At 39.1% G+C, this 13,121-nt stretch overlaps 1 protein-coding gene across 1 annotated transcript in view; it reads left to right on the forward strand.

Moving 5' to 3' along the window:
- The window catches only part of LOC124783347 (probable cleavage and polyadenylation specificity factor subunit 2), a 174,496-nt gene that overhangs the window by 134,537 nt on the left and 26,838 nt on the right, over positions 1 to 13,121 (forward strand). The window contains exons 11-12 of the mRNA XM_047254014.1: positions 11,258 to 11,343; positions 12,099 to 12,376. Coding sequence (XP_047109970.1) covers positions 11,258 to 11,343; positions 12,099 to 12,376 — 364 coding nt within the window. The remainder of the gene's footprint in view (positions 1 to 11,257; positions 11,344 to 12,098; positions 12,377 to 13,121) is intronic.

The following is a 13,121-nucleotide window of genomic DNA, read 5'->3' on the forward strand; positions in this document are numbered from 1 at the left end:
TATATTCTCTCCTTTCATCATTTAAATTCAATATCTCTTCTGTTGCCCAAGGGTTTCTACTAGCCCCCGTCTTTTTACCTATTTGATCCTCTGCTGCCTTCTCTATTTCATCCCTCAAAGCTACCCATTCTTCTTCTACTGTATTTCTTTCCCCCATTCCTGTCAATTGTTCCCTTATGCTCTCCCTGAAACCCTGTACAACCTCTGGTTCTTTCAGTTTATCCAGGTCCCATCTCCTTAAATTCCCACCTTTTTGCAGTTTCTACAGTTCATAACCAATAGATTGTGGTGAGAGTCCACATCTGCCTCTAGAAATGTTTTACAATTTAAAACCTGGTTCCTAAATCTCTGTCTTACCATTGTATAATCTGTCTGATATCTTCTAGTATCTCCAGGGTTCTTCCATGTATACAACCTTCTTTCATGATTCTTGAACCAAGTGTTAACTATGATTAAGTTATGCTCTGCGCTTCCTCTTTCATTTCTTAGCCTCAATCCATATTCACCTACTATGTTTCCTTCTCTCCCTTTTCCTACTGTTGAATTCCAGTCACCCATGACTATTAAATTTTCGTCTCCCTTCACTACCTGAATAATTTCCTTTATCTAATCATACATTTCATCAATTTCTTCGTCATCTGCAGAGCTAGTTGGCATATAAACTTGTACTACTGTAGTAGGCGTGGGCTTCATGTCTATCTTGGCCACAATAATGCATTCACTATTCTGTTTGTAGTAGCTTACCCGTACTCCTATTATTTTTATTCATTATTAAACCTACTCCTGCATTACTCTTATTTGATTTTGTATTTATAACCCTGTATTTACCTAATCAGAAGTCTTGTTCCTCTTGCCACCGAACTTCGCTAATTCCCGCTATATCTACCTTTAACCTATCCATTTCCCTTTTTAAATTTTCTAACCTACCTGCCCGATTAAGGGATCTGACATTCCACGCTCCAATCCGTAGAACGCCAGTTTTCTTTCTCCTGATAACGCTGTCCTCTTGAGTAGTCCCCACCCGGAAATCCGAATGGCGGACTATTTTACCTCCGAAATATTTTACCCAAGAGGACGTCATCATCATTTAATCATACAGTAAAGCTGCATGCCCTCAGGAAAAATTACGGCTGTAGTTTTCCCTTGCTTTCAGCCGTTTGCAGTACCAGAACAGCAAGGCCATTTTGGTTAGTGTTACAAGGCCAGATCAGTCAATCATCCAGACTGTTGCTCCTGCAACTACTGAAAAGGCTGCTGCCCCTCTTCAGGAACCACACGTTTGTCCGGCCTCTCAACAGATACCCCCTCCAGTATGGCTATCTGTATTGTTGAGGCACGCAAGCCTCCCCCATCAACGGCACGGTCCATGGTTCATGGGGGGAGGCAATGATTAAATGATAACAAACCAATTTTTGCGGCCGGGAGTTATCTAATGAATTAAAATACGTTCGTGTAATTACAGAAGTCTAAAATATGTTATTAGTTTCGGAGTTTATTTCCACCTTCCTGACAGTCAAGCATTAATCGCCTTGCAGAACAATGAAGTTATTTTTGTCGGTTTGCTAGAGAGATTTGGGTTTCATTAATCTTTTCTGCTTTATTTCTAACGAAGTGTTTAATTTCACACTATTGGCTAGTTTCAACTGTTCGCTGCATTTCAAGTGCACGTATGGCATTATGCCGTAATAAAGAACCAAACATGAGTTAATACAGCACTGATACTCCAAGAAAATTTACATACAAATCTGGACATATGAATGTGCATTTTAAGCTGAATTATGCATTTTAGTATGGTTCACGAAATTGCGATGCTCTTTAAGTATCCTCTGATGTCTTGTTTCTTTTATGACATAATGTAAGATCTTTTAATGTTTTACATGTACGAACATATGGACTTCCTGCGTCATCGTAGCTGCGTAAGCACGGTGACATCTATTATCTGGCGCTGTCTTCCAATTGCTGAAACGAACCTATTTCTAACAGGTCGCAGGAAATATTGCAAATGGTGGTTTGAAAAGCGTTACATTCAAACCAAATTTCCTTTTACGCAAGATGAACTATGTACGATGAATGTCTTAAATCACAAAGCGTTTGACCCTCATTTAAAAATCAACTCTCCGAAGACGACCATTTGGAAGAATTTCGAGCCCAGAAGATCAGAGATTTACGCCGTTATTAAAAATTTTACTGGCGCATTTGTGTGATGTATCTTAAAGTGTAACACGCACAAAAAAGATCAACATTATATGTGGAAGCTTAGCTTCTCTTCCAGCTTATTAATCTTCTAGACCTGGGCCGCACACGGTGCATGCACCGGTGCATCGCGCAGTGCAGAGTGCAGAAGACGGCTGCGCTGTGTTGACGACGGTGCAGACCCCTCCACTCCTCGGCTTTGCGCAACGGCGCTGCCTCTCACTTCCTTAGCTTGTGTCGCTCGCGCCGCCTGTCTCGACCTGTTTCAAAGCTTTTACCCTGTTGTCTTCGTCATTGCCAAATACTAATGTACACTAGGTGGAGAGCTTAGTTTGGTGTACCGGTACAAAAGAGATTTATATAATAACTGTAATGGTAACAATTTTAAATTTGGTTTCAACACAAATGTATCTTCCTATGTGCTCTTTATTTTATTTGCAATTATGCTACTAAGATCTGGAACAAGAGATTGGCTGACAGCAGTTCTGAGAGAATTTTTTGAATTACAATTAGAAATACTCGCACGCAATCTAGTTTTTGTACAAGACAAAACAGAAAAAAACCTTTCACATAAACAAGTGGAACCAAACATAGAAATGATCTTCGCTACTTCTCTGTGTAACTTGAGAAATTCTTCCTTCGGCAAATTCTGGTAGAATTGGAGCAAACCTTTTGTATTGTAAAACACATCGCTTCGCAAATCAATTAGTTCGAAATGTAAATCTGAAGGCACACTTTCAATATTGATCGAAAAGGGTTTCACAAAAACGTCGAGAATTGGCTGCAGGTAGGTAATTTCCTGAAACAATAACAAAGCCAATGTTAATAAGTGAAAGTAATGTAAGCCGTTGTTTCGAAGTACTAAAATGCGATAGATTTTAATAAACCTGTAATATGTACTATTGGTTTTAATGTAATGTTACACTTGCATATGTAACGCAATCTCCTTTATTTAGCTGTATGTCATATACCGGCACATTACCTGGAATCGGTCGTTAAAAGCATTTTCGAGGGATTGTAGCACCTCGACGTATTTTTCAAAGCACGTTCCTTCCTGCACAGATGCGATCAAACAAAAACATAGTACCATTTTGATTAGAGCGGTTATAAAAATCAGGCTGTTTTTATAAAGGTACAGTTTATATCTCGCTTACCTAGTTCAGGAAAGTGTTGCGTATTTTTCTCTGAAAGGTTGTTTTTGAGGAGCTTCAGTTTATACTGGAAAGCGTTTATTTTGCTGATCATATCGTTGATGAGATTGGTTTCTTTTTGGAGTTTCAGACTTAAATCATTTAGGAGAGCCATAATGTCTGCTAAGAATCCCAAATCAGGGTCATGAAAAAGTGGCTCCGGACGTCCTTTGCTCTCCAAAAACTGAGCCCCAGTGTGGCGTAGTCAAAAAATTCGGGAAATCACTTTCCCTTTGCTCAGCCAGCACACCTCAGCGTGGTAGGGAATATCTGGATACTCCTCTTTAAAGGAAATCAAAAATTCTTTGAATTGACGATGAGTGAGTCCATGAGAACGAATGTAGTTCACGATACACACCACTACCTTCATCACATCTTGAAGACCGATAACTTTCGCACAAAGAGCCTCTTGGTGTGCAAAACAATGAACGGGAAGTGAATTCGGCGTGTTAAGTTTTTTCCGCAGTAGGCCAATAAACTCTTTTGCTTTACCGCACATTGCTGGTGCCCCGTCTGTGGTTACGGAAAACAGCTTTTCCCAAGGGAGTCCTATTCCTTCAGCTGCCATTTCAACAGCTGCTAAAATATCGGCCCCTGTAACAGTGTCCTTTGACGAAATCGTATCCAGGAGCTCTTCCGTTACATGTAGGTCGTCGTCCACGTCACGCAAAAATATTGCTAACTGAGCCGTGTCATTAATATCGGTGGACTCATCAAGTGCGATGGAGTACGCTAGGAAGTTTTCAATTTTGGCTGCCAGTTGTTCGTGCAAATTCTCAGCAATGTGGTTGATTCTCCGATGTATTGTCATTCTGGAAAGTGGTATTCTGCTGTACGCGGGAGCTAATGTGGGATTCATTGTCTCTACTACGTCCAACATAATGTTTTTTATTAATGGCCCATCCATAAATGGCCTCCCAGCTCTTACTAAATGTAGAGCAACTTTGTAACTAGCTCTGAGAGTACTTTCGCAACACCCCTCATCTTCTTCACTCTAAAGTAGAGAAAAAAAGATATGTTAGAAATAATTTATGCTAAAACGAAAACTAAGGAATCTAAACAAATGTTATTTCATTTCACATGACCTTTAATCAAAATATACATGCTAAAGTACTTGCAACAAACCTCGTAGATACAGAATTCTCTTCTGCAAGAGTTTGCAACTTCCGTAATTCTTCCTCTCTGGCATCCCCTGTTGTATCACTATACTTTTCTGAATGCAATTTGCTGTAGTGCCATTCAATAGACGATTTTGCTACACGCATAATTAGTGTACCGCAGATTAGACATTTGGCTTTACAGTCACAACGCACAAAAAAGTAGGAGAGTTCCCATTTCGGTTTAAATTGACTTTCGGCAATTTTCCCTTTTTTTGGAGCAGATGGTTCCATATATCGGTATTTGTCTTGCGCTTACGTATTCCAGTGTTGACTAAGCCGTCTGGCAGTGCATTCGGCAGCGCACAGCGTTGGCCTCACCTAGCAAGCCGAGCTGAGGCGAAGTATGCCGAGTTGAACCGATGCACTGTGCAGGCACTCGCTGCACCTTGCTTTGCACGGTTACGGTTTTCTGTGTTTGTGCGGACCTGTTCTAGACCAATATTATATGTGAATGCTATGTATATTAATTTAAACCATTAACTTTTCTTATTTGTGTGTTCGTGCAACTTAAAGAGTGATCTTGCTATTGGCTGACTACATCACGTGTCCTATTCTGTCATCAGCTGGCGAGATCACGTGACATGAGCTATGACTGGCTTACAAAAGTGCATCGCAATCTTGATTTTAATGCTTCGGAAAGTAACATGCTGTGTTTGGTGGAATTCAAATTTATACCTTCGTAATATGGAAATATTCAGCGTACATGTTGCTGCACATCAAAGGCCTTTCAAAACGTGTTCCCCCTCCCCCCCTGAGTTTCGTTTTCGAAAGTGCCGGGAAATTCTACGTCGATATATAAAACCATAAACATTCAAAGGATTGATGACTCTTAGAGTGCCGAGGAAGAGTATACTGTTACTTAACACGGAAAAAGTGTATTTTCACCCAGGAGAAAGTGTATTTTCAATCGGGAAATCCGGGAAAAATCCCCGAATTTTTTTTTCTTGTCCACGTATACACCCTGTTAATGTTCTGAGGAAAAGTATACTGTCACCTAACACAGAAAAAGTGTATTTTTAACCAAGAAATCCGGAGAAGATCCATAAATTTTTTTTCTTTGTCTGCATATACACCCTGTTACTTGTTTGAAAGCCTTTTTGCTGTGCTTATCTGCATCTCAACATCTCCGCTTATGCTGAGTAGCAATCCATCCTTTTCATAATGTCATTATTCCAGCCAAGATTTTCCATTATTCTAAATTTACGCCTTTTGATAACACTAAGAGAAATAAAGTAAAGAAAAATTAAATGGCTTACATTTATTTTAGAACCATTTTGTTTTTTACCTTTTTGCTTACTAACCCTCTAGTCTGCAGTATCACTATTTTTAATCATTGTTGTCGTCATCATCATACTAATAGCACAACTGTGAAATTGTATCTTTGTTGTCACAAGTATTTAGCTGTTTCTTTCAAATATGTTGCTATTTCTGATGTTCTTGTTATTGTGGGACCTGAGAACACAGCTGTTTTTTCCAAATACCAATCGGATTTTGCTCCTGCACTGACGTGAGAATGTTAAAATGTCCCTTGCTTCCAAATATATCGCCTGCCTGGCGCTTTCTCGTTGGCTGTGTAGAACCAGTTGAGACATCCCCTTTCATTCCCATCATACATCTTAGTGAACGTCTGGAGCAAGAAACACGTTAGTACACCACTGGCACCTATCTAGACTTTTACCATCACCTGCAAAAATGAACACTGTTGTTGAGTATGGGTCCAATTTTAAAGTCAGTTTAATTCCAACTACAAGTAGATTTAGGCAAAGAGCAGTTTAAATGTGGTAGATGATCATAAAAAGTCAAAGTACGTGGTATAGATTCCCTTGGTTGGCAACACAACAAAGTTTGCTACTTGCTTACCACTCTGTGCCATGTCGCCATCTTAGCCAAGCTTGTGTCACTGTTCCCCTTCCAACTCTTCTGTAGCGTTGAGCTTGAGCAGCTGCAGTAACTGAAAGAGTGCAATTACAGTTCAGTCATATTGCTGAACTTTCACTTGTCCCGCAATTTAGTAACATCTGTTTATACTATCTCCATGATGGGTGTTGCTGCTGAAATCTGTTCTCACGATAACTGTTACAGTAAGTTTAATATGATTTATTTCCTTTTTTAGACATTTCATTCTGGATTAATTTCAGCTGAATGGCACCCTCATGTTCAATAGATGATTAAAAACTGGTAATGTTTTTATCCGGTATTCTGATATGTGAACAGCGACCAAATTTCTCATTTGCAATGCACTTAGTAAATCATTACAGTCTCTCATTATCAAATAAAATATTAGTCTGGGTTCTGAATCAACTAATGTTTTTTGAAGGACAACATTTCTGGTTTTGACTGTTACCTTTAATTACAAAGTGGTGTTAATACTTGTATGCAATATCCATACATGTTTATTGTAAATCTGTTCAAATACACCAAAAGATTTTTATTTTTTTACCAAATACAACAGAAGTTTGTAAGATGATAGACTCTAATGCTATTTTGTCCTGTTTTTCACGAAACCAACAAATCTGAATCATTTCAATAGACTAGTTCATAGTTTCTCATGTATCTCTGAGCTAGTGCCACACGAGTCAGTGTCACATGACTCTTCGAGCAACGTCAGTGCTGCATCAAGCACTTTGGTGTGTCAGGAAATATATAGCTTGTTCGAACATGAGTATCACCGACCAAGCCCTGCCCTTATGAATTCTTCGAAATAAATCTGCACGTGACTTTGGTAGCCAAAGATTCATTTCTATATATAAGACTACCCCTGTGTACTCTACTAAAGCTAAACTCTGCCCGAATAGGCCATGAAGGGCTAATGGTACTGACCGGCCGCTGTGTCATCGTCAGCCCACAGGTGTCACTGGATGTGGATGGAGGGGGCGTGTGGTCAGAACACTGCTCTCCCATCCATATGCTAGTTTACGAGACTTGAATCACTACTTCGCAATCGAGTAGCTCTTCAGTTTGTCTCACAAGGGCTGAGTGTATCCTGCTTGCTAACAGTGCTCGGCAGGCTGGATTGTCACCCCTACAAGTGTTAGCCCAGCCCAACCATGCTTAACTTCGGTGATGTGATAAGAACTAGTGTTACCACTGCGGCAAGGCTGTTGGCTATGTCCTCTGCTAAACAACATAAAATTGTTGACCTTAGCAGCAAGCAGCAAAAGTTTAATCTGTCAATATAAGATGACCCTGTATGATGAATTTGGGAAAAAATCTTTTCTTATAATAGGGTAAATACAGTACATAGGGCAACACTAATGGTCACAGATTTGTTCGACCATTGGAGAGTGTCGCAGAGATGCTGAAGAAACTGAACTGCCATACTCTTGAAGATAAGACATAAACTATCTACATCAACATCTTCACCAATACTGTACAAACCACCATGAAGTGTGTGGCAGAGAGTACATCCCATTGTACCAGTTATTATGGTTTCTTTCCGTTCCACTCGTGTACGGAGCATGGGAAGAATGAATGCCTGTGTGCATGCTGTAATTATTGTAATCTTGACCACACAATCCCTATGCAAGTGATAAGTAGGGGGCTGTAGTACATTCCTAGAGTTATCATTTAAAGCCGGTTCTTGAAATTTGTTAGTGGACCCTTTCAGGATAGTTTACATCTATCTTCAAGAGTTTGCCAGTTCACTCCCTTCAGCATTTCTGTGATAGTCTCTCACAGGTTAAACAAACCTGTGACTATTTTTGCTGCCCTTCTCTGCATGCATTCAATATTCCATAGTAGTCCTACTTTGTATAGGTCCCACACAGTTGAGCAATATTCTTAAATGGATTGGATGAGTGATGTGTAAGCCTTTGTAGACTGATTGCACATCCCCAGTATTCTATTAATAAACAGAAGTCTACCACATAAATTACCCACGACTGAGTCTTATGTGATCATTCCATTTCATATCCCTACAAAGTGTTATACCTAGGTATTTGCAAGAGTTGGCTAACTGATGTTATAGTCATAGAATGCAATGGTTTTGTTTCCCCCTTTGTGTGAAGTGCACAGTTTTACATTTCTCAACACTTACAAGAAGTCACCAATCTTATACAGTACTTCATTATGGATACTTGCATCACCTGCAAAAAGTCTGAGGTTACTATTAATATTGTCCACTAAGTTATTCATACACAACATACACAGCAAGGGTTCCAACACGCTTCCCTGGGACACATCTGAAGTTACTTCTACATCTGACGATGACTCTCCATCCATAACATGCTGCATCCTCCCTATCAAAAAGTTCTCAATCCTCCAGTCACAAATTTCACTTGATACCCTATATGATCATACTTCTGACAAGAAAAATAGGTGTGGTGCTGAGTCAAACACTTTCTGGAAATCAAGAAGTACTACATCTTCCTGACTGCCTTGATCCAAAGCTTTCAGCACAATGTGTGAGGAAAGTGCGAGTTGTGTTTCACATGGTCAATGTATTCAGAATTCATGTTGGTTGGCATGGCAGAGGTCATTTTGTTCAAGATACCTCATTATGCTTGACCTCAGAATGTGTTCTAAGAATGTGCAACAGATGGGTGTCAAGGATACTGGGTTATAGTTTTGTGGATCGCTTCTACTACCCTCCTGGTTACTGATTTAGGTTTTCCGTGATTTCCCCAAATTGCTTGAGGCAAATGCCGAGATGGTTCCTTTGAAAGGGCACGGCCGATTTCCTTCCCCATCCTTCTCTCACCCGAGCTTGCTAATGACCTCGTTGTTGACGGGACGTTAAACACTAATCTCTTCCTCCTCCTCTACTACCCTCCTTGCAAACAGGTGTGACCTGTACCTTTTTTCCAATTATTGGGCATGGTTTTTTGTTTGAGAGATCTATGATAGATTGTAATTAGAAGAGGAGCTAACTCAGCTGCAGTTCAGTATGGAATCTTATAAGGATTCCATTGGGCCCTGTAGCTTTGTTCAGTTTTAACGTTTTTAGCTGTTCCTTGACACCACTGACATTAATACTGATTTCACTGATCTTTTCAAGGATACAAGGATTAAATTGGGGCAATTATCCCATGTTTTTGTGTGTATACGGACATTTGAAAACAGAGGTGAGGATTTCAGCTTTTGCTTTGCTATGCTCAATTTTTGTTCCTGTCTCATTCACTAGGGACTGGGTACTAGCTTTGGTGCCACTAACAGCCTTTACATATGACCAGAATTTGAGTCTTGGAGAAGATTATTTGACAATATTCTGCTACGGTAGCCATTGATGGCTTCATGCATTGCTCTTTTGACAGCCAAATGTGTTTAATTCAACATGTCTCTATCTGTATCTGTATGCTTTGTTTTGCATCTATTATGCAGCAATCTCTGTTTCTTCAGAAGTTTCTTTACAGTGACTGTGCACCATGGAGGGACCCTCCTATTATGAACTCTTCTACTAGGTACATATTTATCCAGTGCATGATCAACTATTCTTTTAAGCTTGAACCACAGTTCCTCTGCATGCTGCTGCCCTGTGCTGAAAATTTCAAGTTCCTCATTAGATATGACACTACTGCTTTTTTTAGTTTACTTAACATATATATCTTTCTGCTTTTTTTAGTTGTCCTTTGTACTTTGGTAATCATTGTTGCCACATCATAGTCACTGATGTGGACATGCTCTATGAGGTCAGATATGTTTGTTGCCATTAGATCCAATATATTTCCATCATGAGTGGGGTTCTGAAGTATAAGGTGTTTCACAGGATGTCTAACACGCCCACCACAGATAATACTGTAATTTTTCCAGTCCTGACAAAGCGTACTTACAAAGTCTCAAGAACTGGCTTTAACTGATGATTGTAGGAATGTACTACAACCCTCTAACTATTGCTCACGTTGGGATTATGAGAATTAGAATGAGATTAGATTAATTACATCACACACACACACAGGTGTTTAAACAATCATTCTTCTTGTACTCAATACATTAAAGGAACGGGAAGAAGTCCTAATAACTGGCACATTGCGAAATACCTTCTGCCATACATTTCACAGTGGTTTGCAGATATAGATGTAGATGTAGTGAAAGGTCCCAGTCTCACCTGTTCCACACCTCTGCAATTTCACATTTCCTTTTTCTTCTGAAGATGTAACTGAAATTTTTTTATGTTTGTATCTAATTACAAATGCTGGTCTGTCAGTTGTACTCAACTTGTTTGGATGACGATTAAAAAGTCACTCTTTTTGTGCCTCATATTTTCTTCATTCTTCCATACAAATGTTACTAGACATTCAACTATCTCTTGACAGTACAAATATAAATAAAACACTTCAGTATTCTGTTCTACATTGAGTCACACATTGGCTGTAATAATAATAATAATAATAAGCATTGAGAGGCAAAAAGTGATCATCACAGTCCTGACAATCATCTTACTACTGCTTTGTTTAAATCCAGATAGTTAACCGGGTCATTAATACAGCATTAAAGACGCCTACAGATGAAGACCATGCCAGTTTGAAGAATATTATACTCTTCTGTTGCGCAGTATAGGAAACTATCATAAATATTATGTCTCCATCCTACTAACTTTTAATTATATTTAATGATAGTATATTATATTTCACTCTCCTGTAATTTTAGTTTTTTAGAAATCAGATTAGTAATTTTAGAATCCTACCATATAATTTTAGAAACACTGATCCATTATATTCTTGCTGCACACAGATTTGAATGATAGGTAGTTACATACCTAAATTTTGTTTATTATAGATCAGAGGACTACAAGATGGTTGACTCTAATCCTGAAGCAGAAGATAACAAGGAGAATGTTGAAATTAAGGAAGAAGAAGTAACAGGTGGGTTGACTCTGGACATGTGTATTTTAAGAAGTGATTTCGTATTTTAAGAAGTGATTTCTGTCATGTGACACACAAGGACATTTTAGTTAAAGTGAGTCTTGTGTTCTAATTTTTGTATTTTGTATCAAGAATGGATTGCAGAAAGAGTTCACCTGTGCTTCTATCACTTCCATGATGATGTAGCAGCTCCTGCTGAGATTGCAGAGGATTTGAAGTGCCAAAATCACTGATGAAAACACAGCATTACACCTGCCATTCATCCACTTTTGACTTAATCTGTTTGCAGGCAGGAATACGATGTCTACTATAGAGTTTTCCTGTGCACATATATCCGTCATCATTTCAGGAAATGCCCAAAAATGTGACAGTTGTTATTTTACAGTCTTTTCTGATTTGTCACTTTCCACACCATCCTATCAAATCATATGCTTTCGCTCCACCATTAGTGATTCTCCAGTCTTATTATAATGATTAGAAACTTTCAAAGTCTTCTTTCTCTCATTGTTTGTCAGAATCTGCAAAAGGCATGCATTTGTTTGAAAAATTGTACACTCTAGTAACATTAACACACATTAATTAGCCACCACCAGTTTTTCATTCTCAAATGTCTTCTGTCCTTTTCGAATGTAGTATATGCTTGAAGGTGCTCTTTATGCGTGCTACATAGTATGGAAGTAAGATAATATTATTTGTTGTTTGGTTCCAGTCTTTTGTACCGACACTTTTGCCTTCAGAAATTATCTTTGTTTTAGTGGACATCACTGAAGTGCCTACGAAGTGTGTGTCATCTGTACGCCAAGTGCGTGTTGTAGCACAAGTCCAGTTCATTGATTTTGAGGGCCGCTCAGATGGTGAAAGTTTGCAAAAAATCTTGGGCCAATTGAAACCACGTCGATTAATCCTTGTGCGAGGAAACACAGAAGGAGTACAGATGCTACAAAATGCATGTAGACATTGGGGAGCAGCTCGTGTATTTGCACCTCAACGTGGAGAAATTGTTGATGCCACAACAGAGACACACATATATCAGGTGAGTTATAACTTTATAGAGTAGAGTTTAAATACCAGTTATAGTTATCCTGCACTTTGATGGCAGTGAAAATGTACAGTAGCACTGTAGAACTACTGGTTAAGTCCACCTGCATCACATGATTGGATGGTATTTCTTCCCAGTTCGTTGTCACAAGTAAAGGATATACAACACTTTCATTCTGCAGATTTCTGCATGCCATGGTGTGTTTTTTGTTGATACTCTTCTATGTGCCGGATATCAGATAATGCCTCAAAGTAAGTTATCGGCTCAACTGTATCAGTTTTTCTATAACCCTGGTAGTTGGTGTGTTTCTTTGTTTTGATTTGTGAGTAGTTTTTGTTTGGTAGCTATCCTGTGTTACTGTATTCGCAGTAAAGTCACTTCAACCATCACAATTTTAGCAATACACAAAGGAATTCCAGACCTTTGCTGCGAGTGCCCATTGATCGAAATCAGTCGGAAATTTGAAAATTTGAGCTGGACCGGGATTCAAACCCTGATCTCCTGCTTGCTAGACAGATTCTCATACCAATTAGCCATCTGGACATCAATCATTGCACTGCATGGACTACCCTAACATACCTCCCATCGGACTCAAAATTCTCAGCTTATCAACATACTACATATGTAGTGTCCTTTGCCCATTATACATTATGCTCATCACTCACGGCATTTCTCTGATTCCCATAAGAGTTTGAGCCTCTGTGCATATGCACTGAAGAGGTCATTTACTGCCCTCCTG

This window comes from Schistocerca piceifrons, chromosome 1, assembly GCF_021461385.2.
Source record: "Schistocerca piceifrons isolate TAMUIC-IGC-003096 chromosome 1, iqSchPice1.1, whole genome shotgun sequence".
Classification (NCBI taxonomy): Eukaryota; Metazoa; Arthropoda; class Insecta; order Orthoptera; family Acrididae; genus Schistocerca; species Schistocerca piceifrons.